Raw genomic sequence first — 27,813 nt, 5'->3', positions numbered from 1 at the left:
CTCGTCCAATAGGAGTGTTGCTTGCATCCCTGCTGCCGGTTCTTTCCGGTACCGAACTCCGACTTCTTTTAAGACCCATCGGCTCTCTTCTGGATGATGTTCTCGTGGGGCTGGGAGGAAACAAAAGGGAAACCTGGGGGGGGGGGACATGTACACATACAAAAAGAGACAACATATAAAGTTCCCAGAGCCGTGGCCCCGCCAACTTGACTTCAGGACCCTCGCCTTTGGGAGCTGGGGGGACGCTGCAGGTAGCTAACCACCCACCCCCCATCCTCCCTGCCTCCCCCCTCTTCCCAGAGGACTTTACTGGAGCTTCCCGGCTCCAGTCCCAGGCCCATGCAGGCCGCAGAGCAGGCTCGGCTCCCGTAGCCCCCGCCCCGCTCTCAACTGTGCTAATCTATTTAAACCTTTTTTAATTCCTCTTCTGTTTTGACTCGTTGCCGACTTCCCCCTCCGCCCCCACATCAGGATCATAGAGCTTCTCCCCTGCTTCTCGCTCCCCTATTAAGCTAGCTGAGATGCCCCTCCGTGTGCCGGTTGTCTGCCCTAACCTCTCCAGCCGCGTCCTTCGTCCCTCTTATTCTTCTCGCCAGATAGCTGCCTGTCTCCTATTTCTCTCTGAGTCCTAAGTTGCCCCTCTCTTCTCCTCCTGTCCCTGATCCTCCACCTCCTCCGGTGTTCCTTCTTTCCGATTGAGCTCGCTTCCTACCCTCCTGCCGTGTCTCCTGCTATTTGCCTTCCTCCCCAACCACCCCTTCCTCCCCCCCCTCTTACTACATACGCTTTCCCTTCTTTCTCTCTACCACTTACTGTCTCCTTCTAGTCCTCACCCTCCCTCTCCGTCTCCTCCCCATCTCTGTTATGTCCCACTCTCTATCCCTCTGCTTATGTCACCTCCCCCTTCTAATCTGCTTCACTTCCCGACTTCGCCTCCTCTATTAACTTCCCCCAACTTTCTATCTTCTCCCCTGTCACCTTCCTTATCTCCTTGATGCTTGTTGGATACCCTATCCACCATCGCGTCTCCCTACCCCCTTTCATGTCGTACATCTCCCTTCTGTTCTACTACACCTTGCGTTAACTTCCCCTGCCCTTCTGTCTACATCCTACCACCCTCTCTTATCCTCCGCCCTCGTTGCTTTGTCCTCAGCCTTCTGCTCGCCCGCTTGCCTCTCTCCTGCTTTTGCTCATCGAGGCATAGTGACAATGTTACGCCCCCGTGCCCGGAGTCTATTCAACGCTTTTCTGCGCCCCCCGCCATGTCTGGCGTTGCCTCACACTCCCTCTACATGCTCTGGCGCCTGCGCGGGCGTCCTGTAGTTCCTCTTCTGGACGCCGCTCTCTTGTGTCGGTCGCCCGCTACGCTGCCCCATCCAAGATGGCCGCCGAGCCATTTCCGTCTCCTGTCCCTGGACATCCGGCGGCCGCCATTTTGGATTCGTCTTCCCACCAGGATGGATGCGTTCGCGCTCACCTCCTGGCTGGCGTGGATTTCCGGCTTCTGCGTTCCAGCTGCCTCGTGGCTGCCACCATCTTTGGGCCTCGTGAGCCGCATTCTCAGGTGAGTGTCCTCTAGTCTCGGCAAGGGGGCTCTTTCTCTACAGGATCGTGGGACGAGGGACTCCTGCCGCATGGGTCCACTAATTTGGTGAACAGGTCCGAGGATATCTGTTTACCACTCCCGAGCCCGACCCCGGCGGGAGGGGGGGCATCGTGTGCTAGGCCAAACTTTTAAACCGAAACAACTGAACGTAAACTGGGCAAACTGGTGAAAGTATTTATAAGTGGGCTAGTCTTCTTCTCAGCGGTTATCCTTCGGGGACCGTGGGGCCCGTCCCACCGTTGCCCAGCTGGGGCCCGGCGCCTCCTCCACGTCCTCTCTTGCGGCCGGTGCTCCCCCAAGGTCCAGCTTCTGTAGGAAAGCCTCCCCATCTCCTGGTTCCCTCAGTGATACCGGTCTCCCGTTCCTGCTGACCACTAGACCAAAGGGAAAAGTCCAGCGGTAGCAGATGTTTTTCTCCCGGAGGATCTTGGTGATCGGGAGAAGTGATCTGAGTCTCAGTAGGGTCATGGGGGACAAGTCCTGAAAAATCAGCATGTGGGCCCCCTCGAATTCGACTGTAGGCAAGGAGCGGGTCTTCCGCAGGATGGCCTCCCTGGTGCTATAATAGTGCATTCTCAGTATTATGTCGCGTGGTTGCTCCGACTGCATAGGCCTGGATCGCAATGCTCTATGGCAGAGGTCCATCTCCAGTCTTTCCTTTGGTATCTCCGGTAGGAGCTCCCCCAGCCACCGCAGCACAAAGTCCTCACACTCCCCCGCTGACTGATTCGGACATTGTTGCGCCGATCTCTGTTTTCTGCATCTTCTTGTTTATCTCGCAGTTCGTCGATTTGTGCTTGTAACTCTCCTGTTTTCTTTTCATTTCGCTTGGTTGCTTTTGTTGTGAGATCCAGCTTTGTTTCCACCTGTCTGGTTCGCTCCCCCAGCCTGCCCACTTCTCTCCCCAACTCTTTTATTTCTGCTTGTAATAAAGTCTTTAGATCGTTATATAAACGGTTGAAGTCACATATCCTGACCGGGAGAAATTCAGGGTTTTCATTTTCCTCCCGCTCCCCCTCCCGTTCTGAATCAGAGCCCTGATTCGAAATCGGCGCCATTGCAGCCTCCGCAGTGCTGCTTCTGGTACTGCCGAAATATTGGGGGAGTCCTTTTGATTTCGGGGTTTTGGATAGTCGCTTCGCCATCCTGAAGTGGAGGGAAGTTAATGGTGTTATTTTATCGGTTTTCGACTGATACTCTCTGCTGCCGCGCATGGGCCCCGTACAAGAGATTTTTATGGTCCGTGAGAATCGTGAACGGCTCTTTTGACCCCTCCAGAAGATGCCTTCATTTCTAAAGGGCCACCTTGACAGCCAAAAGTTCCCTATTGCCCACGTCATAGTTCCTCTCAGCTGGAGAAAACTTCTTAGAGAAAAAACCACAAGGGTGGAGTTTATCCTGGGTGAAAATCTCTGGGATAGGACTGCGCCGCCCCTGCAGTCCAAAGCGTCGACCTCCAGGGTAAATGGAAAATTGGTGTTCGGGTGTCGGAGGATAGGAGCTGAGACAAATGCTTATTTCAAAGTTTTGAAAGCCGTGACTGCCTCAGGTGGCCAAGCCGAAGGATCGGCTCCTTTTCGGGTCAGTGCCATGATCGGAGCGATGATGTTGGAAAAATTGCGAACAGATTTCCGGTAATAATTGGAAAACCCTAGAAACCGCTGAATGGACTTGAGGGAATCGGGTTGTGGCCAATCCACTACGGCTTTAAGTTTCTCTGGGTCCATGGCAAATCCCCTGTCAGAAATAATATACCCAAGAAACGAGGTGGACGTCTGGTGAAAAAGACACTTTTCCATCTTGGCAAACAAGTGATTCTCTCGGAGGCGGGAGAGCACGAACTTCGTATGGGTGATATGATCCTGTAGATTTTAGAAAAAATAAGAATGTCGTCCAGATAAAAAATTACAAAAAGGTTAAGGACATCCCGAAAAATGTCATTGATAAATTCCTGAAAGACCGCCGGGGCGTTGCATAAGCCGAAGGGCATCACAAGATATTCATAGTGGCCGCTTCGGGTGTTGAAGGCGGTCTTCCATTCGTCGCCCTTCCGGATGCGAATGAGATTATATGCCCCGTGAAGGTCTAGCTGGTAAACAGGTTAGCATCTTGAAGTCTGTCGAAGAGTTCAGAGATGAGTGGAAGAGGGTAACGGTTCTTCACCGTAATGCGGTTCAGGACCCGGTAGTCTATACACGGTCTGAGGGTACCGTCTTTCTCCTTAACGAAAAAGAATCCGGCCCCCGCGGGCGAATTGGAATGCCGTATAAAGCCCCGCTTCAAGTTCTCGCCAATATATTCGTCCATGGCTTCCATCTCAGGCAGAGAGAGGGGGTAGGACTTGGATTTGGGCAATGTGTATCCAGGCACCAAGTCTATTGGACAATCGTAAGATCTATGAGGGGGTAGTAGCTCGGACTGAGTCTTGCTGAAGATATCCATAAAATCTGCGTAAGGAGCGGGTAAGTTTCCCTTGGGGTTAGATGTATTAGCCAGCAGTTTGGGCGGAAGTACAGCTGGTGGGGAAGACTCCTCTGACCTTGACCTCCAGACAATGGGATCTTGAGATGTCCAATTGATGTGCGGATTGTGCTTCTGCAACCATGGTAAGCCAAGGCTGACAGGTGTTCCAGGACCATGGATTACATCCAAGGCCAGGGTCTCCTTATGGGAATGAGCAGAAAGGGTGAGAGGGCTGGTCTCCAAGGAGATGTAAGCCGGGTTTAGAGGACGGCCGTCGATCCCCACCAAGGCAACGGGAGACTTCTTCTTAATGAGGGGAATCGGGTTAAATTCTGAGAATTTCTGGTCCATGAAGTTTCCTCCTGCGCCGGAATCGATGAATGCCATTGTAGATGTCTGAAAGGTAGGACCAGAGAGAGAAACGGGAATAGTCAACTTTTTAGGAAGTTCCTTCTTGGAAAGGGGACAAGGAGAATTAGCACCCAGGGAGCGCCCCTTCATACTCACTGAGCTTGGTCGTTTCCCGGACACTGAGGACATTCGCGAATCAGATGCTCAGAGGATCCACAGTAAAAGCTTAATCCACAGAGTCTGCAAGATTGTTGTATCGGTGCCCGGGTGCGTTGAACTCCGAGTTGCATCGGTTCTGGAGCTTCCAGAGTGGGCAGCAGAGAAGTGGCAGGTCTCGTGGGTGAAAAGAACCTGGGAAAGGGGGCATGAAAAGGCACAAATCGGAAGTGTTGGTGCACGGAGCGGCGTACCTGGAGACATTGGTCCACCCGAATGGCCTGAGAGATAAATTCCTCCAGAAGTCCTGGCCTGGGTTGTGAGGCGAGCTCGTCCTTTACGGAATTCGTTAGTCCTCGCCAAAAAACTGCGACTAAAGCCTCCTGACCCCACCGAGTCTCAGCTGCTAGGGTGCTGAACTCCAAGGCATACTGGGCCACGGGCCGACGTCCTTGTGAAAGCTGAAGCAAAGAGTCAGAAGCAGTCTCCTGTCGTGTGGGGGTATCGAAGACCTGACGAAAGTCTCGTCTAAATGCCGCATAATCTCGAGTAATTTCGGGGCATAGTTCCCAAATCAGGGAGGCCCAGGCCAGGGCATTTCCCATGAGTAGGCTGTAGACATACGCCACCTTCTTACATCCAGAGGAATACTGCTGCGGAGCCATCTCAAACAGGATCTCACATTGGTTGAGAAATCCGCGCAGGCTTGCGGGTCCCCATCGTATGGTTTGGGGACTGTCGGCTGATCGATCATCACCTGGATTTGCTGATACATGGCCGATATCATGCTGCCACGTTCAGTGTGATCTTCGTCTTGTGGGCTCGACATAATGTTACGCCGGTGCTGCCCGCAGACCAGACCCGTCCCTTATACTGAGGTGGGGACGTATATGTGCACGCACCCGCAGCAGAAGGAGCGTGTCTGGAGTGTGGTGTTTTGGTGTTGCCTGGCCAGGTGGAAATAGCTGTAGCAATACTTGCCGGTACCGGTAAAAGAAGAGACGTAGTAGTTGCCGTTAGCCAAGGTCAGGGAGAGGAGAGATCCGGGAGGTCGGGGTCCAAGCTAAGATCGAGGGACGTGGGAAGCCACGTAGTCAAGAGGGAGGTGGGGTCGAGAGCCAGAGAGTGTAGTCCGCCAATCCGAGTCGTAACCTGCATAAGCGAAGACAAGAGAGAGAGAGCCAGAATAGACATCCACAAGGAGCGACTATGTCGAGCAATGTGAAAGTGGTACAACAGGCATTATGTAGTGCGGCTGACCAATAGGAAGCGGAGGCAGGCCTGGAGGAGCACGAGGAGCTGTCCTGGATTGGTTACCTTGATAGGCAGACTGGTGAGCAGCTTTGGCACTAAGGAACAGCCTGCGTGTGTGTTGGGGCCGTGGTCTCACTGCCAGAGCAGTGAATAAATTATCTTCGCCTGGCGTACGCTCTGTAATGTCGGAGAGCGCGCGCCCAGGACAAATGGCAGCCGCCTGAGTGCGGGCTGCCTGCAGGGCAGCGGCGGCTCGTCGGGAACTATGGGGTAGCCCCAGATCCACGGGAACCGGTTGGGACCGGCGACGAGGACATCCAACGGCAGCGGGAGCCGTAAGAGGTAAGGGGGGGTCACGCTGCGACTGCCGTGACCCCCGAATCCTCACAGTACTATATATGTTTGCTGTGGTAGACCATACTCGCAAGGTCACTCCTAGCACTCACGCTCAACGTACAGTGGAAGGGTTGTACCAACCTAAAACGACTTAAATGGTGTCGATGGATTTTATAGAGAATGGGGCAGATATTCCCCATAAATTTGAAACCCAGTTTAGTCCCCCACATGACCCAAGATATCTAGACAGACTCTAAAAAGTTGTGAAAAGGTTTGGACTTTAGCTATAGTATATGTCCTGAACTAAAATAATCCTAAATCCCTCATTTAACCTCTACTACACTAGAATTCCTCTAGCAAAGTCCAGACCCCCCAGAGAGAGTCTCCCCCAGACCCCCAGAGAGAGTAAGAAGGCAACACATAAAGATCCTACACTCTTAGTTAAAACGTTGCTAAACATCATGACTTGTGGATCTGCAAATGTGATGTTCCGCCCCCTCTTCTCACCCCTACCTCCTCTCCCACAATATCTTCCGATAAGGTTTTGTCTCTGCATTTCTCGGTATAATATGTTAATATTTTTTTGTGCTGTTAATCACCCCACCCCCACCCTCCCTAATTCCACTTTTGTTTTTTGTACCCACTTCCCCCCCCCCCCCTAATACCAACTCTGTAATGTTTTATATCTGTATATCTCGGCCTGATAAACCAATACAAAATGCAAATTTAAAAAAAAGCATTATCATTTTGAGTTCAAATGTTTTCCATTCTTGAGGCCTTTTAAATCATTTATGGAAAGATCTGGCTGTGAGAAGTGGTGTCCTACTGGAGTGTAGTATCTTCCTCCTTCGTGGTGTGTTACTGTGTAAGTTCATTCTGGTCTGAAGTTTTTAGCTGGTTTCACCAATGTAGCATCCTGGGTCACATTTGCTGCATTGAATCATATATGCCTGGTTGTGCAGCAGAGTGATCCTGTAACATTTAATGTTCTATGTTTGTGACTGGCTGTGGGATCTTGGTATATATGTTTGCAAAGGTTGTAGCATGTGTTGTTGCACGGTCTTGTGCCATTAACAGCATCCTTGAGTTTATTATGAAGCTTTCTGTTGACTAACTTGTCTGAGGTTTCACCGGTTGCTGGAATGCAAGGATGGGATGTTTGGGGAAGATGTCTGGTAATGTTTCATCCTCTGTCAGCATAATTTCCAGATCTTTGCTTTTTGTTTGTATTGGCTCTAGGGCAGGGTTGTATGTAGCCACTAGTGGTATGTGTGTTGTTGTTTTTCCTTCTTGTATTGGAGCAGGTGTTCTCGTGGGGCTTTAAGGGCAGTTGTGATTGTTGTGTTTTCATCACCCTCTGTCCATGTTATAAACAGATCATCAATGTATCTGTAATATTTGTAAGGTTTGTGGAGGCATATGGTTAGGAATCTCTGTTCAAGATTGGACATAAAAAGATTGGCATATTGCAGTGCCATCCTGGTGCCCATCACAGTCCCCATTAGTTTTAGATAAATGTCTTTGTTGAAGCTGAAGTAGTTGTGTGTGAGGCTGTATTCTATCAGTTTGGTAATTACTTCAGCGCTGTATTTCTGTTTCAAGGGAAATGTTGCATGAAATTTCAAGCATGCCTCAGTGCCAGCCTTGTGGGTGATGTCACTGTACAGGGATCCTACATCCTTGGTGACTAGTAGTGTGTTGGTTCGTAGTTGTTTGATGTTAAGTTTATTGAGCAAATCTGTGGTATCTTCTATGAAGCTGTTGGTACTTGTTACTAGTGGTTTTCGGATATTCTCTACTAGGCCAGATATTTGTTCCGTGAGTGTATCCATACCAGTTTTAATTGCTCTGCCGGGGTTTCCTGGTTTGTGGATTTTGGGAAGCATGTAGAAGATACCAACTCCTGGATTGTTATGTATTAATAGCTCCAATTCTGGTTGCAGGTGATTAGGGAATGATTTAATGAGATTCCTGAGTTGCTTTGAATATTCCTGGGTTGGCTCATGGGTCAGTTTCTTGTAGTAGGTGTTGTCTGTGAGTTGTCTTTTGCCTTCTATGTATTTATTTGTATCCATAACCACCCCTGCGCCTCCTTTATCTGCTGGTTTGATGGTGATGTTGTGGTTGGTTCGCAGTTCCTTGATTGCAAATCTCTCCATGAGGGAAAGGTTGTACATTATCTTTTTCTGCTCTGCTGATGCTAGTGAGGTAAACTCTCAATCTGACGCTCTCTATGTAGCTGGCCAGTTTGCCGTTGCAGCACAGACAAGGCAGTGACCGAGGTCACATGAGTCCCTTTTTAGCACGCACTAATGGTGCAATAATGAATGAATATAGGGGGGGGATATAGTTATCCACAGAGAAGCCTCACGTGTACCACCCACCCACAAATAATGGGGCTAATAATGGTAACTGGACGTCTAACCTACTAAAAACAGAAAATAATACATTTTTAATAATACAATACAATCAATAACGCCGAAACAAGTGAACGTATGTACCAGTGAATTAAAATTAGGATTAAAAATTAATCCCCAGATTTAATCCCCAGATAGGGATGGTGCTATGGAGAAAACTGGTAGTGGGGATAGTAGTGGCAGCTCGTCAGATGCTAATACGCTATAATTGCCGTTGCACCGTGTTAGTGGTGGGAAATAAGTGTTCCTCTTCCTGGTGTTGTACTCATCATAGCATTGTAACAATAAAGAAAACGTTGGCATTCAATTTATACTCAAAGAACAAACATGGATACCTCTTAAACTCTGCTTGTTGGGACCCCTTCCTTTCTGTTCTCAAGATGGATTTGTAGCGTACTCCGAGACATGGTACTAAAAAAGCTGCATGGCCAGAAAAGGCACCACAATTTTGACAAATAGAGTTCTGATCTTAAATGTTCAATGGACCCTGTTATTATTACTTTTTTTTAAGCCATCTATGCCTTTAATGCTATATTTAAACAGTGATAGGCTATAAGCATCTGGGCTATTAGGTATAGCACAGTTAACATTGCAGTCAGTAAAATAGTTAGAACGCCCTGGTGTAATAAATCAATTTTTTGTTACCAAATCTCCTGTGTGTGTCATTTTCATTTTTATTTTTATTTCCGTTTCTACCAAATGTTTTTCACTGGAAGTAATGTAAATTGGGGAAAATTATACCAGGTATTGCGTTTTTATGAGTGTGAATATATTTGGTTGGCTCAAAATGAGATGGGACGAGTGAGTGAGACTAACATGATAACATGTTTATATGCGCGTTTGGTAATACTGAGAATTAGGGAGGATAAAAGCAAACACTTGTGGCAGATGCTCAACGTTGGTTTTATTAAATGTTATTATACAAATGAAATGATGGAGAGATGCATTTCATGTTAGCTTGAAATCAATTTCACATTTTGATGGTTCTGTTTTTGTCTGCTGTTTTGACCAATAATATATCATTTTATACTGTGTTTTATTTCTAGGATACAATGGATGGAGGAATTTAACTGAAATAGATCCTGATGAGGAAGTACAAGGAGAAATTCACCTGAAAATTGAAATATACAGCATTGACTCGTCGCGTAAAGTGCGCTGCACAGTGTTTGAGGCAAGGTAAACTTTAAGAAAAGGATGTTTCAAAAGTTGGTATAGTTCAAAGTTCTAGTAACCACATTGGTTCCAGGAGAAATTAAGATTTCATGTATGTTGTGATACTTTTTAGCGGACAATTACATGAATGAAGAGTTTTTTTAAACTTCTGAGGTTTCTTCTTCTGTTACAGTACACTTGAAGGAGAAACCTATGAAGTTTTGAAAGCTCTATACACTATAGTTTCATCTATGAAGAACTCTGATGTTGGTCCTCTAAAAGGTATCAAAACCAGTGATGAATCTTCAAATGTTGGGAAAAACTAGACAACATTTACTCTGTCCATGATGGGCCCTTAACCTCCTTGCTCAGAACCATGACCAAGCCTTCTACACCCCTCTACCCTACATCACACATACAAAGTAATATGACTCATTGCCCTTTGGGAATGCAATTCTGACACTCTGGCAGAAAAGGATTTTGAAGGCAGAGGCTGATATTCAAAACAATTAATTAATTTAAAAAAAAAAACAAGAATACAAACACGATCTAAACAGAACTTTCTGTGTATCTTTCTTTGGAGGTGAAGGATTTATATGATTTGAAATCTCGCAGCCACAGGCCCTTTTTTCCAATTACACCCATCCTGTATTTAAAGTGCGGTTTATCTCAACATCTATTATCTGCACAAAAGTCATGTGTGGTCACATGATTGCATCATTCTAGCCTGAATACATAAAAAGAGAGTTAATGCCATTTAGACAGGATGAGTCATTTCACATCCAAGAAATTGGGATGTTATTTAGGTAAATACACCTTATATTGTGATTGCTTGGGTATTGCATTGATATCAAAAATGACATTGTGTGTCTGAAAGATGTATTTTTTTTATCTCACTTTACCAGAAGGTGAAGGAAAAAAAGCATCCTTCAGCATAACATTTAACCCTATATATACTAAGTGGTATTATTCCAAAAGATTTAAATGAGCCGTAAGTTCTCTTCCAGCGCTGGAAGGTATCTTATAGAACAGATTGGTAAATATACAATATCTTAACTCCTTAGGAGTTCCTGATTTGTTTAGTGTGTGCATCCAGGTAAGTTAAATTGTTAAGGCTGAATAATATGGAGTGCTTAGTTTGGGACCTGCATAATCAGAACTGTTCATTTAATGTAGGACTTATCAAAATAAACATTTAATTTATTATGCTATCACATAATGCAGGTCACCTTAATCTAAATATGAGTAGAAAACAATAGGAACATATCAAACCGGAGTTTTATTTCAGTTTTATCACCCTAAAGAATCATGTTTGTTATCCTAAAAGTGTATGCATTTCAAGCCTTATTGTTTATGTTCTGTCCATTTCAATTTATGGTAGATGCATATTCTTGACTAACTATGAGTATGAGTTTGGGATGTGCCTACTATACGGTTAAGAGTCTGAGGCACATTTAAATATCCTGAATGTACTTACCTGACTACTACGTAAAATGCCCACTACTTATAATTATTACTAGAAAAAATAATTTTATAACAAACATTGTTATTATATGATTCCCATAGTTTATATGTCGCTGGATGACAATTCTGAATAGACTGACTAATAAGTACTAATCAGTCTGACCAATCAAGTTGAATGGATTAAAAATATTGTAACACCATGCAAAAACCTCTGTTGAAGTTAAGTATTGCTTGCTCTGAAAGGATGTTCCACAGTACAATATGGCTTAAATTCTACAAAGTGGTTAAGGGACAGCTTTGTATTTATTTATTTTTTATTTACACTAGTATGTTAGAGGTGTATCTACATTATTTTTGTGCTATTGTACTTTTGTTATAAAAACCTCATGTTGAGGTCTAACTGAAGGTTTGATGTTTTTAATAGGCTACCCATCCTTGTTCATCGAGGTTAAAGACATAGAAGTGTTGTGTAGACTGCCATCTTGTGGGTCAGTCTACCACACACAAAGGAGAGTGGGCATTGCAGTTTTCCAAAGGTTATTTATAAGAATTGATTGATTACTTCTGAAATTTGTTTTCCTAATCAAGAGGATATTGAACAATCATTTTTTTTTTAAAGGAAGCAAATGCAAAGGTTATAAATCATCGGATACATTTCTGTCACTGAAATATATGTCAAGTGGATTTATGAAGTCTCCAGGGTTCTCCATGTCATCTATCATGTTATAAGACCGAGTGGCACAAGTTTTTTTTTTTTTACTAAATGTTTTTATCTTATTTCAGTAGATATTCAAACTACTCTTAACTGAACGTGCCTGCAGTTGTGCGTATATACAGTAGTTCGTTTTTGTCCTTAAAAGAAAAATGAAAAACAGTGAGCACTCTATGGAGCCTATTCACTAAACTTTGATAAGTGCATTATAGCACTATAAATGCCCTTTTAGTGCGATATTGCATGTGTAACTATTCCCAAAACTCAGATAACAGGGCAGTATCACACTAAAATGGCTTTTTATAGTACTATAACACTTTGGTTATAACAAGCAGTGCGATAAGCCAAAAAATGCAAACAAGGAGTTTGTTTTATTTTTACTGCGCAGATTGTTACCAGGGGGTCTCCAGATCTCCGGGGGTCCCGGGTGGTCTCTGGACCTGACCTGCATATTTATTTCAGCTCCGGACATCCCCGGACACCCCCAGATCCAATCCTATGCAGTAAAAATAAAATGGCAGCCAGTTTAATTAACTTAGCGGCTAACCGCTAAGGTAAGGAAGGGGTTAAATAGCAGGCACTGGTTTCTTGTTGGTACAGGGGGTGGGTGAAGCTTGTAGGTGCCCCAGGGTGGGTGTTTAGGCCTTGCTGGAGGTTGGCAGTACAGTATAAGTTAACCTCTCCATTACTGTCCTGGAACCTCTCTGTATGTTTTTCCCTGGTCTGAGGCTGCAAGCACTTATCAGTGAAGATTGCAACATTGTTACTCCCTTGTTGGCTTCTCAGCCAGTTGCCTTGGTAAGTTGGGCTGCTCCCTCCTCCTCCTGCTAGTTGGTACAGCTTGACTGTATTTCCTGTCTGTCCAGGCTAGCATGCTCTTTTTCAGCCAGCAGCCATCTTGAGCAGTAAACTTACTCATCTCCTCTGGTAAAGCTATTGTAATTTACCTATCCCTGATTCTACGCTATCCCCTTTACCTAGCATTTCCCACTTGCCATCCTAGCTTCCTTTTCTCTCTATTGTTCTCATCCCACAGTGTTTTCCCTCAGTATCTTTTCCCCTTTTTATTTGTATTGTTGTTACCCAATAAACACTTTAGCAAATAAGAAGCTTCCTCTTGCTTGGAATATGGGATTGAATTAAGCTGCCTGCCTCTATTCACTTGCCGTAGTGAGCTTGGGACAGAACTATTACCTTAGTGGTTACAACGCTAACCTCCCGCAATGCCTAAACACCCACTCTGGGGCAACTACCACCTTCACCCACCCCCTGTAGCAACAACACCACACCGGAATGGGTAAAACTTCTATTAGCCAAAGACTACTGCCACTAACCCCTTAATCACCTGAGTGGTAAGTAACCGCCATTGTAATTAAAGGGGTTAACCTCCCCTCACGGCTATCCACCCAGGTGGCCTATCCAGCCTCTCCGGGACATCTACCCCCACACCCATTGATTGCTACAGTGGTATACCATGTCCCTAATATGGACATGGATTGAATGGGCAAGCTAAAAAAAAATCCACAAAATAAAACACATTACATTTAAATAAATACAAGCATTTGACAATAAAGCCATTGATTGTGACTGTGATAAGCCATGCCAAGAATAAGTGCATGGATTTCCACACTGACAATGAATGTGCAAACTAAAAAACAAAAATACAACAAAAAATACAATACATTACAATGAAATAAAAACAAACATTTGTCTAAGAATACATTGCTTGTCACTGTGATTATCTATACCCAGAAAGGGGAATAGATACAGCAGCGGCAGCTCTTATTCGAGCAAATGCCGCTGGCTGTATGAGGCTGGGAAGCGGGTAGCCGCGGCGCGTGGCGGCGCACTGTGACGTCACAGTCACAGGCGCGCCCGGCTTCCCCGTCTTCCCCGGCTTCCCCAGGCTTCCCCGACACCCCTGGACATCAAATTAAGGTAAGCGGGGGTGCGGGGAAGCAGAGGGGCAGAGCAGAAGCCGGGCTCGGGGTCCGGAAGGATAGTAAATTGCGCGCGAGGTGGAGGGGGGGTGCGTGTGGGAAACGCGGCGGCGCGCGGATATTACTGGCGGCAGCTGGGGTAGATCCCGGCATGCCGCCGGCATTTAGTGCGATAAAGTATGTCGCTACTGTATGCACATTGGCAGTCAATGGGCAATCTAACAAAAAAATACACAATTACATCAAATACAATTAATGTGTTTCTTACCTTTGCTGTCTTCAGCCTCCGAATCCTACTCAATCAGAAACTCTTGACCCACAACACAATGCTCCTCAAACAGCCGATGTGCAGAAGTCCTTGATCATATGTTGATTGAAGAGACGTCTCCGGTAAGTTGTTTTCTTCTTTCTTTTCTTCTGTTTTCTCTTCTTTGTAATCCAATGGTGGCAGATGTTGTCCCGTTGTCTTCTTAGGGTCAAATGCGATGGGACAGGCCTTATATAAGGCCTGTGAAGTCACATTTGAGTGTCAAATGGTACACCCCTAATCCGCTTGGCTGGTGTACCATGTGACAGAATCCCTTTTTTTGTTTTAAGGATGTGACGTCGTCAAAAAGGGACAGAAGCCAGCCAATCAGGTAGTATATGCTTCCCTCCCTTTAAGATGATGTCACTTCAGCAAAAAACAAAAAAAATGTCAGCCATCACATGGTCACCAACCAATCGGATTGGTGCATATACCATGTGATGCCTTTCCTTTTTTGGAGTTTTGTGACTTCATCAAAAAGGGAGGGAGACATTCCTGCTTGGCTATTTTACCTCTCTTTTTGATGACATCACAAGGAAAGGCATCACATGGTCTATACACCAAATCGATTGGTTGTTGACCATTTGATGGCTGCCATTTTGTTTTTTGCTGAAGTGATGTCATCTTAAAGGGAGGGAAGCATATACTACCTGATTGGCTGTCCTCCCTCTGTTTTTCATGATGTGACATCCTTAAAAAAAAAAAAAAAAAGGATTCTGTCACATTGTACTCTAATCGGATTGGGGGTGTCCCATTTGACACTCAAATGTGACATCACAGACCTTATATAAGGCCTGTCCGTCTCATTTGACCACAAGAAGATGACGGGACAACATCCGCCCCCATTGGATTACAAAGGAGAGAAGACAGAAGATATGAAAGAAGAAAATAACTTACTATTGACATCTCTTCAATCAACATATGATCATGGATTTTTTCGCATCGGCTTTTTCAGGAGCATTGAATGGTGGGTCAAGAGTTGCTGACCGAGTAGGATTTGGAGGGTGAAGACAGCAAAGATAAGAAACACATTGATTGTATTTTTATTTAATTGTGTTTTTTTTAGGTTGCTCATTGACGGCCAATGTGCTTATCAATGCCCCTTTCTGGGTATAGATAATCAAAGTTACAAGCAATGCATTATTAGGCAAATAAGAAAGAATGCACAAATGCGCACCAGGGATTAGTTGATGGTAATTTATTAAAAAATACACAAATACTGAGAGGATCCAACCCCACCTCAGCTACAAATGCTAAACAGCTATAAACTCAGTATTATTAGAGAGTACCTCCAATGCTACCTAAGCTCTAAGCGGCACAGCAAACAACCACAGTAAAATACATGGAAAATAAAAACAAAATACAAAGTCTATCTAACGATTTGGAATGAAACCGCCATAGAATAATGAACAACTGGCAAGGGAAGACGGACACTTACACTGAGGCAGAATGCAGGTTCACGGTAACCGCAAAGGATCCGGATCTCGGCACCGTGAAGATGGAACACACCACTTGTGCCTCTTGCAGGCTCCGTCTCAGCTTGTCAGGAAACACGCGCAGGATGACCTGTCGTGACCTCTACGCGTTTCGCACCACGTGCTTCGTCAGGAGGTCACGTACAACGTCATCCGCGCGCATTTATAGGCGGCACACAGTCAGATGGGACGTCCCCCAAAACTGACACCCTTGATATGCCTGATTGTTGCGATCGTAAAAAAAACCTCTTACTCAATACAAATGATAAAGTAGATAAGCAACTGAGTGTTATACAGCTCATACAAAAGGTACATAAATCGCTCATATATTATAAAACATACCATCCACAACAAAGCCCTTATAATAAGGAAAATATATATATATATGACCTCTAGTATTATGTCTAGTATTAGCCTTATATTGATACATATAGGCAATAATGAAATTAAAGCAAAACATAATACTGTTATAAAGGGGAGGGGGAAGAGGGAAGAGAGATATTGAATCAAACTTTTTAGGTGGAGACACACTCACATCAAATCTCTAGTATCTTGAGCTGATGTCTCCTCCTCTATATAAGATTAGGTGGGTTGTAGGTGAGGAAATGCCCTCTGGTATCTTCCTTGGGCTTGCGCGTTACTTTTCCACAGCATGCCCTCTTGATACCAAGCTCTTTCCCATATTCATCTCCATACCAGACCAGGAGCTCTGTGTGTGGGGGGAGGTCTGTGCAGGTTCTGTAGATTTTCCAGTGGTACTGCAACGCCACAAGGTTCTGTTCTTCCTCGTTTCTTGCACAATTTACAAGTAGAAAAGGCTCCTGTGTGCTTCCTGCACCCCTTTATTTCTTCATCTCAGAACCTGCACAGACCTCCCCCCACACACAGAGCTCCTGGTCTGGTATGGAGATGAATATGGGAAAGAGCTTGGTATCAAGAGGGCATGCTGTGGAAAAGTAACGCGCAAGCCCAAGGAAGATACCAGAGGGCATTTCCTCACCTACAACCCACCTAATCTTATATAGAGGAGGAGACATCAGCTCAAGATACTAGAGATTTGATGTGAGTGTGTCTCCACCTAAAAAGTTTGATTCAATATCTCTCTTCCCTTGTCTTCTCCTCCCACCCCTCCCTCCCCCTCTCCCTATCCTAATGAAGAAGTGTGCATAATTTTGTGCTGTTTTTCTTACTGTGGCCCCCCCCTTTCTCTTCTACTTTGCACGTATTATACGTCGTGGAGCCGCAAGCAGAGTGACGCGCCCGAGGACTTTTCACCCCTTTTTCTACCCTGGTTTCAATGAATTGATTGAATTAACTCCTTTTTTAAGATGATGTTTAATGGGTTATTTTGTATTAGAGATTTCTACATGAATACTCATTTTCTCTTTCTTTTTCCTTCTTTTTTTCCCCTCCCCTTTCCCCTTTTTTTTAATATATATATATAACATTATTATGTTTTGCTTTAATTTCATTATTGCCTATATGTATCAATATAAGGCTAATACTAGACATAATACTAGAGGTCATATATATATATATTTTCCTTATTATAAGGGCTTTGTTGTGGATGGTATGTTTTATAATATATGAGCGATTTATGTACCTTTTGTATGAGCTGTATAACACTCAGTTGCTTATCTACCTTATCATTTGTATTGAGTAAGAGGGTTTTTTTACGATCGCAACAATCAGGCATATCAAGGGTGTCAGTTTTGGGGGACGTCCCATCTGACTGTGTGCCGCCTATAAATGCGCGCGGATGACGTTGTACGTGACCTCCTGACGAAGCACGTGGTGCGAAACACGTAGAGGTCACGACAGGTCATCCTGCGCGTGTTTCCTGACAAGCTGAGACGGAGCCTGCAAGAGGCACAAGCGGTGTGTTCCATCTTCACGGTGCCGAGATCCGGATCCTTTGCGGTCACCGTGAACCCGCATTCTGCCTTAGTGTAAGTGTCCGTCTTCCCTTGCCAGTTGTTCATTATTCTATGGCGGTTTCATTCCAAATCGTTAGATAGACTTTGTATTTTGTTTTTATTTTCCATGTATTTTACTAGGGTTGTTTGCTGTGCCGCTTAGAGCTTAGGTAGCATTGGAGGTACTCTCTAATAATACTGAGTTTATAGATGTTTAGCATTTGTAGCTGAGGTGGGGTTGGATCCTCTCAGTATTTGTGTATTTTTTAATAAATTACCATCAACTAATCCCAGTGCGCATTTGTGCATTCTTTCTTACTTGTTTTTCAGGGTGCCATCCCCCCTCCTCTAGGGGGGACCACCTTGAAGTAGGAGCCTTTTGGGAGACGCTCCATGCGCGTGCTGCAAAGGGATTGTCCACATTTTACTACAGCACGAGCGCTGAATATCCTGCTTTTTCTATTATTAGGCAAATGTTTGATTTTATTTCATTGTCATTGTCAGTGTGGCAATCCATGCCCATATTGTGGGTATGTATTACCACAGCCACAATCAATGGCTTTATTGTGAAATGCTTGTTTATATTTAAATGTTGTGTGCTTTATTCTATGGCTGTTTTTATTTTAGCTTGCCCATTCATTGCCAATGTGGCAATCCATGCCCATATTGGGGACATGGTTTATCACTGTGACAATCAATTGGTGAAGGGGGTGGAGGGTGAAGGGTGGGGGTAGTTGCCCCGGGGAGGCCACCCGGGTGGTAGTAGGGGGGTGGGTTAACACCTTAATTACTATAGCGATTACTAACCGCTAAGGTGATAAGGGGTTAGTGGCCAGTAGTTTTTTTTATTTTATTGTAATGTTGATGCCCACTGAGGACAAACAGAATGAGGAGGAAGATGAGGGCGGCCTTCATCCTGGCAGGGGTAAATCCAGCTTCAATTTATTTTATGCTGGCTGGGTAATGTTTAATTTTTAATTGGAAAATGCGCTATTATCCAGATCTGGATAATGCGAATTGTGCCCATTATTGTACTATGTGTTGGGGGGGGGGGGCAGGGTTGTTGGTAGATGGGGTGGGTAGTAGGGTTGTTGTATGTCAATGTTTATTGGGGAGCAGAGGGGGTGGGTGAAGGGAGTACTTGGCCCAGGGTGGGTGGTTAGGCCTATACCATCGCTATGGTAATGAAGGGGTTAACTCCTCCCGCAACCTTCCTGGTAGGCCTAACCACCCACTGTGGGCCAAGGATCTCCTTCACCCGCCCCATCAACCACCAATAAACCAGGTACTGTGGCTTAACCCCTTCATTGCCTTAGCGGTTAGCCGCTAAGGTAATGAAGCCGTTTTAATGTACATTTTAATAGCATCATATTGTATCAGGGAGTCTCATTAAATTCAGCCTCGGGACCCCCTGATTCCCGAGTTACAGGCCCCGGTATCTCCTTGCATTGTTTAAATGTCCCGCGTCACGTGACCGGGAGATTTAAACTTGCAGGTTACAACTCGAGTTACAATGTGATTTGCTACAATATTTGCTCTGCTTGTGCCAGGGTGGTTATAAAAGATGTTACAAGAGGAGGTTGTCAATGTAATATTATATTGAAATGTGTCCAAATCTCCCCTTGCTCTTTGCATCAATTACATCTAAGTGGCATGTTGTGAGCCTTGCAGAGATAGAAGAGGAAGCTCAGTACATGGCAGTGCTGGACCACAATGATTGATTAATGCATCTGTGGGTGTGGGAGCAGTGACCATGCAATGGAGTCATATTATTAAAATGCTGCATTTAGACAGTGTGCTTTAACGTTTGACTTGAAGGTGGGGACAGATGGTACTTGGCCAATACAGTGTAAGGGTTTCACAGGCAAGGGGCAGTAAGGTAAAAAGGTTTCAGCCGATAAAAGGAGTAGCGTTAGATATTTAAATATTTTCAAAACTGTCCCATAAACGCCCTAATTTGCGCTTGGACATATAATCCTCCAAATATATGCAACCGCCTTACAACATTTGTGCTGTCTGCAATTAAAAAAGGCGAACATTGATAAAACGTGCTCATGTTTATCAAAGTCAAATATTTAATGTTGTTGAATTTTCCATTGGACCATATCTAGATACATTTTGTATTTTACTTTTTAGGGACTTAGCACGGAAAGACAGGAATGGAGCATCAGATCCTTTTGTCAGAGTGCGGTACAATGCCAAAACACAGGAGAGCTCAGTAAGTCAAGGCTACTACACAAATGGTTTGCAGATGTTCTTTCGTTAGCGAGATGTTGGTCCCACTTTTCCCAGTATCTGGTAGATCAGTGTTCCCCAGCCGGGGATCTGCGGCACCCTGCGGTTCTCCAGGAGCAGGAAGAAAGCAGGGGCTGGGCAGTTTCCTCCATCCTGATTGGCTGCATTACTCAGTAGCAGCCAATCAGGAGGAGTCAGGAGCCTGGGGGGTGCGGCCAGGCAAAGGAAGAAGCAGCATGTGTAGTAGAGAGGTAAGGCTGTGTGTGTGTGTGTGTGTCTGTGTCTGTGTGTGTCTGTGTGTGTGTGTGTGTCTGTGTCTGTGTCTGTCCTGTTGTGCTTGTGTTTTCTGTGACTGTCTCTGTCCTGTGTCTTCTGTCACTAGCTGTCTATTTGTGCCCCCTCTGTCTCCTGTCACTGACTGTCCTGTTGTGGGGGTGCCTCAGTAACTGAGCACTGTGATTAGGGGTGCCCCTAGAGAAAAATATGTTGGGAGCCACTGTGGTAGATATATATGTTTGTCTGTCAATCAATCAGAATAACAGCTTTTCTAAAGAAGATTCTGTGTCTCATGCTGAAACAACCCATTTCTTTTTCAATGCAGTGTGATCAGGTTATAACCAACTTTTACTAAGTGATGTAATTTCAATAAGACACTTTCAAATACTGAAAAACACCTTGCTACCTCTATTCAAGGCAAAGTACCAAAAGGTTACTTATGGAACTGCCTACAGTACTGTATATCGCTTATCTATCCTGAACAGAACAAGAAACTGCCGATACAGAAGACGTATGTGACTTAAATGTGTGTTAAGTAAAATCACACAATATAAGTAAAAACATTTTAAAACCGCTAATCATCACAAAACCTTGTCAAACCTCTTACAAATCTCAATCTGGAAAGAAAAAGCACTTTAACCATTTCTGTTGGAATGCCAAGTTATCATCATCCGCACTAGTAACATTAATGCTAAAGTAATGTTGATTCCAGAGTAGGAGAAAGATTGTAATTCCTGTAAAAACAGTTTACTAGACACATACCTGGCCACTAATACACCTTTTTAGCACAGTTTGGCCCAATCTTGGCATTTTAACTAATATCCATTAAAAATATTTAAACCAAGACTACAAATCCCAGAACTCTACGTAATAAAAACCAGGACTGTACTAGAGGGTACTAGAACATTTGCAGGTAGCTGACATTAATGGTGCTGACTTTGCAGAAAGTAATAGTAGGGAACTGTTTTCAAGACCTGCGATCGGCAGCAATAAATTCATCATCAGTCATTATGTACTTCTCAGACCATTTAAGTACAGATGAGTATTTTTGTAGCTGAGGAGGGAAATAGTAGCATGTACTCAATACTCTTGGTTTCTATTGCCTATCCACAAAAGGAAGAACAGATTTAGTAAACTGTGTTAAACGTGACTGCACCTTAAAGCCTATTTAAATGTACTGGATTTATACTGCATTAAGGCTAACAATCCTTCAGTACATGGTATTAAGGTTTAGTGAGTGATTGTTACAATGAATGGGCCTAAATGTGCACTAAGACTTACCAGATTCCGTTTTTTTAAGCTTTAACTATGCAACAGTCTGACTCGTGGCAGCAAATGTACAGAACCTCTACATTGTGTGTCGCCCGGACTATAGCTGTTGATGTGGAAGGACCCTTAGCACTGGAGGTGATCTAAGGGTCAAACTACCAACTACCCTATTCCAGGATAATGACCATCGTTTTTTACTATATCCTCTTTTATTTTATTTAGTATATTGCTTTTTAAGATAATTTGTCCAGTGGGCTGTATTTTGTCTAAAAGTGCCAGCAGTGTTTGGCTTTGAATGATATTTTTCTTAGATGGGTGTATATAATTGATGTTTATGTGTAGGGGATTTGGTATACAATTACAACATTGGACATATACCTACTCAGTTTCCCCACATGGCTATCATTTGAAAGAACCTGGATCAACAACATTAAAGAAACAGTCCAAGCTGACATTTTTTTATTTTTTTCTGTATAATATGTGCACCAATACAATCCACACAATAAGTAATTAGCTAAGTTGCTGATCGATCCGTTCTCCTGTGATCGATCAGAGAAGATTTGCCTCGGGAGTTCACTAAATGGCTGCAGAATATTGACTCAGTGGCTTATGCAGAGAGGATAGAGAAGGGAAATAGCCCCATCTTTTGGCGAAAATACGTACCAGAGAAGCTTGTCCTGCAGAGAACATGGAGAGATTCATAAAATTCGCCACAGCAGGTTTCTTTACTTTAAAAATTGCCAAACACGTGGAGAGATTGGTAAATTCGCCATGTTAAAATAGGGTGGTATGCAGGTAGCATAGATGCACTGCAACTCGCCATTCTGCCCTATATTATAGCGAGTTCAATCTAGCCAGAAAAACTTGGCAATTTTGAATCTCATCAGAAAAATGAGGTAACGCAGCTTTCAGCATACGACCATAACTTGCTCCAATTCTGTGGCTATTTTCTTGCCGTTTTCACATTAAATAACGTTCCTCTCTGCATAAGCCCCTCAGTATCTGTGACTTTGTAAATGGTTGTTATAGAAACAAAAAAGGATTGTTACATTATAATATATTAAAAAATGTAATTCAGAGTTGTTTTAAAAAAATGCTACAAATATTTTCTCATAGTACAGAAAGAATTTATTTTAAAAAAACACACACGTAGGATATTGCTTGATCTGCAGCCTTAAGTGATACAAAAATAATTGCTATCATTAGATATGGGATTGAGAGGGCTTTGTGGCATTAAGAACACTAGAGGATTTGTTTAGGTGCTTCACATATTGGGATTATATATGTAAATGCCCTATGTATATTCTGGTCTAAGGATTCTCTGCTCTAGCAAGGGCTCCTATTTAAGAACCTTAAAAAATGTATGACCATATGAGAGATATCTATGAATAGGAGGAGCTAAGTAAACATAATGATGTTCACACCATGAGAATGTTTTCCTCAATTTGTCCCTTTCTAAACACAGTCTAATTTGGTGAAGCACAGTTATACCGATAGTGACAATATCAATTCATTTTGCCACATTCTATTTGAATCCTTACTGGCTATATTTTCACTATAAAAATTATTTTAAACAATTTTAGTATTTCTTATATCACCTTTTTGTATACGCATATTTTTGTACATGATATGATCAATAACCTATATCTCCGGACCTTTTGCAATTGTATTATGTCCGCTATTATTTATAATGAATGTTGTAAAATAAAAAGTAATAAACGAGCGCAATGAAGGAACGCTCTTCGACTATACAATAGTTGACATAGTTCCTTGAACCACCACAATTAGAGGTTGATGATTACGTTGATTGATCAGAACCCGCGCTAGACTCTCCTGCATCTTTTTGCATAGATTGGTCAAATGTCCCCGTAAAACCTGCTGTACAGAGCTTCCTGCGAGATGTACTAGGACAATGGCCACGTGGCTATCAATCCCTTTGTTGGTACCAGAATGGCACAGGAAGATCCAACGGTTAATACCCCATTTTCAATAGTTTGAAGCTGCATATATTTTGCATAACTACAAAGCTTTCATGTCCACAGGTGGTCAAAAAGTCCTGCTACCCCCGGTGGAATGAAACGTTTGAATTTGACCTGGATGAATCTTTAACAGAGAAATTAAGCATTGAGGTTTGGGACTGGGATCTTGTCAGCAGGAATGACTTCCTGGGAAAGGTAAGATTCTTTTTATTATATGTTTTAATGCTTTAAATAGTAAATAATGTTATGTTCCTTCTAAGTACATCTGTCTTTTTAAAGTACCAGTGTTTCCAAATACATTTACACAAAACGACAGGAAGTCAAAGTACCCTTTAATAGGGATGTGCGTATGTTACGTTTGTGAACATTTTTAATGGCACATTTTAGATTTGTGCAAACATGTACTCTCCCATAGAGTGAGAGTGCTCATATGTCTCAGTTCCAACAATACATTTTGTGAAATGTTCACAAGACATTAGCATAAATAAAATAAGGCATATAAGATAAGACTGCTGCAAATACCAAAGGGCATGAGAAAAAACAGAAGCGGGACGGTTACTATTCATCCAAAGTAAACACTGCATGAGAAAAAAAGTAAAGAAAAGAAAACCCCCTAAAGCAATAAATACAAAGCTTAGGAGAAACACTGAGAAAATGTATAGTCAAAAAGTGAAAATGGCACAAAACAATAATTGAAAGAATCCAAAGCACTGTATGTAAAACCTTAATAATTCAACAACATGTGTATGTGTATATATATGTTTAATTAAATAAATACTTTTTTATTGGTACCTACCTCCAGCCCTATCACTTGCTGTGATCAGTCCCCTCTTTGAACTTTTATTGGATCATAGAATACAGGCTATAAGCTCACAGCAACATGTTTCAAGAGCCTAAGGGCTCTTTATCAAGATAGAAAAGACAAACTCATCGGATTGGTGGCATTAGCGCGCTCAGAGGGTACAAATACACTCCGGTAAGTTTGTCTTTTTTACCTTGATATAGAGTCCTTAGGGGCTGGAAACATGTTGGTGTGAGCGTATAGCCTGTATTCTATGATCCAATAAATGTTGTATTTTGTTCATTACTTTTGGGACACGCATCTCTCTATTTTCTGCATGGGTAGTGCTCTGTTTTTTCTCCTTGATGTTTCTAGAGCTAAGCACATACATAAAAATAGGGCAGTTAATTGGCAAAAATCAGGTTTCCTGCCAGGTGTCGTATAATGTTCACTGTGAAAACATTGTAGTGAGGATTACACACCTGTAAACTAAACATTGTAGTGAGGATTACACACCTGTAAACTAAACATTGTAGTGAGGATTACACACCTGTAAACTAAACATTGTAGTGAGGATTACACACCTGGAAGCTTCAGGAACTGTTGCTTTTGTCCTGTTTTTCAAACTAACATACCTTGAGATATGCCAACTTCACCACACCCAAAATTAGTAGGATTTACTGTAGAGGTTAAGAGCATTTGTCTTTTAATGGCAAGGTTATGACTTCTGTCAGTGAGATTTCCTTGAAGACTATAGGGGAGATTCACTAACCTCTGATGCGGGTAATCGCAGTGCACCTCGATTCTGTGTTAACTACTGTTCAAGTCAATAGCAGGTAATGCGGGATTGCGGTGCGATAACTTGTATCGGAGGTTATGAAGCCAGATGTTTGTGAGGATTGATACTAAAAATCAGTGAGACTAACTCCAAATCCCAGAAGTTTTATGAGTACAGTAGGAGTAGACTAACCTGTCAGTTGTTGACGAGAATTACATTTATGTACAGTATACCATGACTGAAAAAGAAATATATATTTTGGTAAAGTGTAACCTAAATATGGACAAAACTGATCATGGAAACATTAAGATTGTTGGCAAAAATAACTGTTGAATTTTCTTCCAGAAAAAAACATTTAGAGTGCTCTTATGATGTAATTGGCACATCAGAAAGCCTATTGACATAACAGGTACAACCTGGCAAAAATGCTAGTTCTCTATGGCAGGAGTGCGCAAACTCTGTGCTACGCCCAATTGGCTGCTCAGCCCCAGTGCTCACGCCCTCCCTTACCTAAAAACCGGCGTCAAATGACGCCACGGGTCATGTGACGTCACCCGAAGCCAAGGGAAGTAAGTTACAGAGGCCTTGCGCGCTCCCCAGCATTTAATTGAAATGTTTTTGGGGAAGAGCGCAGAGACTCTATAACCGCCAAAAAAATCTCACGTCCCCCAGTTTGCGCACCCCTGCTCTATGGGATGAGCAGGCAGACAGCTCCACTGGAGCAGTCAACCCGATTGCATTTGTCAACCCGACTTTCCGTTTAAATCAGCATGTGATGACTCCTGTAGTGATCACATGATTGCAAATGGCGGATGTCGGGTGGTCCTCAGCTGCCGCCAGACCGCAGACCTCCATCTGTGAAAAGGTTAACATATTCATTAAAATAATTCCAAATGAAAGTGGATACATTCCTTGAAAATAAACGTTAATGTAATTATTGGATCATATGTGGTTTCTAGTGCTAACATAAAATAATCCTTCGTTTCTGGGCAAGAGAAGCTCTTACAACCGTTTTATTTATGACCCACAGATATTTATATAGCCCTGGTCTCCTTAACAGCGTTGGTCCCCAGCTATGGGACGCTTCCCAGCGCTTCCCCTGCCGTAAACGCAGGTGCCGCGGGGCTAGCTAGGCCGGTGCGGCGAGATAGCCAGCAGCAGGAGGCGCAGGGAGGCTCCGGCGGCTCTCCACGGGTTGGCGCTGCCATCCGGGTGGGCGTGCCATATTGGAATTGATCGCGCATGCGCGATCGCTCGCGTATGTGCGGACGAGTGCGGCTGCCATCTTGTGTGTGGCAAAATGGCCGCGCATGCGCAGCAGAGCGCCAGGAGTTGTGGCAGCCATTTTAGAGGTGGCAGATGGAGCACAGGAGAAGGTAGAGAGGCAGGAAGGCCGTCTAGAGGTTGCGCATGTGCAGGAAAGTGGCGCAGCGGCCATTAGGATAGCGCAGGCGCAGGTAGACGAGAGGGGCGGCCATTAGAGAGGCGCCCATGCGGTCTCCATAGGCAGGAGCCTCCTTGGGAACTACACTTCCCAGGAGGTATAGCAGCAGGCCGTCAGGTGCTTTAGCTTAGCCAATAGGGCTGAGGGATCCTCCTATTAAGGGGAGGATTTAGTTAGGGATATTAGCAGGATTACAAGAAGGAAGTCACTCAGGGTGGGGAAGCAGACAGGGGAGGAGGTAGGTGTGTAGGACATGGACCCATGCACTAGGCCAGAGTACCCTCCCCAGGCCCCAGATTGCCCTGAGTCACCAGTGAGTTACTGCAGCTAGGGACAGACCCCAGAGGGATGCTGCCACTTTAGCTGAGCAGGATAGCTAAGTTGTAACTGTTGTTTGCAGTGCAGCCAGAGTAGTTGGCTTTGGCTGTGTCAGGGAAAGGACCCTCATAGAAAGAAGGGGGGTTGCTTTCTAAGTTACACAGTGTTATGTAATATCACCAGTGCCAGTTGCACGTGGTGAACTGCCAGAGTCAGGGATCAGACAGTATCTACAGCAAGAGATCTTCTGCATGCAAGGACTAGGGTAGAAGTATACCCCCAGGGCCCAGTTAGTCCCCTGAGACACTGTAGAGGAATACTGTATGTTATAAGGACTGCCTTAAGACAGGGACTCCTTCACCATACTCAGAGAGAGAGATGCTGCAGGACAGTGCAGAGTGTAGCTGGAAGAGTATCTGACTCCATAGCAGAGACTGTTCTTAAAGGATCATCCAGCTGGGGATCCCTCCCCTGGGGAGTCAGACAGCAGATTCATCTCTGCCAGCAGCAGCACGTTGCGCCATGGGATCACTGAGCGGAGTTGCTGATTGCCAAGGATTATCCTGATCATGATCATGATCAGGGAGGTAGTATATTAAGTGCACCACCGGGCAGGGGCGCTATCCCTCACACTCACAATCACCTTATTGTTGTGGACACTCAAGGGATAAAATGCCCAAGCACATTATTATCAAAGGGACTTAGGGTGATGTGATGATGGACATGTGGGCTGAGGGGATGGTATGCATTCAGGGTGATGCATTGTTATTCATATGATGTAATGATGTTATGCAAAGAGAGTTTCATTGAAGTTACAGAGAAAACAAGGGGGGAACCCCCAAGCTGATGCTGCAAAATACTGCAATGTCCTGTATCATAAACTAATAAACGAAATGTCAGGAACCGGTGTGCATAAGAACTAAGCAGTAAGTGTCCCGTGAATAATGGTCGATGGTGTGATGAAGCCGGCGTAGCCACCACCTCACCTGTACTCCGCTGGGGTAGGCCTCAAGCCAACTCGATGGTACACTCCCCCGAATGAACGGGGCTCAGAGGGAGTTAACCCTCCTCACTCGGGCTGCGGGGACGGTCACCCGGTATATAAAAGACAAGCTGATGGTAGTAGAGACCTGTAAACAGAGCCTCCCGCCGTCTTACCGGGTGCCTTCCAATCCTCCAGCAAT

The 27,813-nt window shown here is 44.1% G+C and overlaps 1 protein-coding gene across 1 annotated transcript in view; it reads left to right on the top strand.

Annotated features, from left to right (window-relative positions):
• LOC142489302 (ras GTPase-activating protein 4-like) overlaps window positions 1-27,813 on the top strand; it is a 226,729-nt gene that overhangs the window by 141,605 nt on the left and 57,311 nt on the right. The window contains exons 6-8 of the mRNA XM_075589825.1: window positions 9,630-9,759; window positions 19,686-19,767; window positions 23,372-23,503. Coding sequence (XP_075445940.1) covers window positions 9,630-9,759; window positions 19,686-19,767; window positions 23,372-23,503 — 344 coding nt within the window. The remainder of the gene's footprint in view (window positions 1-9,629; window positions 9,760-19,685; window positions 19,768-23,371; window positions 23,504-27,813) is intronic.

This window comes from Ascaphus truei, chromosome 3 (assembly GCF_040206685.1).
Source record: "Ascaphus truei isolate aAscTru1 chromosome 3, aAscTru1.hap1, whole genome shotgun sequence".
Lineage (NCBI taxonomy): Eukaryota > Metazoa > Chordata > Amphibia > Anura > Ascaphidae > Ascaphus > Ascaphus truei.
This window is presented reverse-complemented; position numbering and strand designations above follow the sequence as displayed.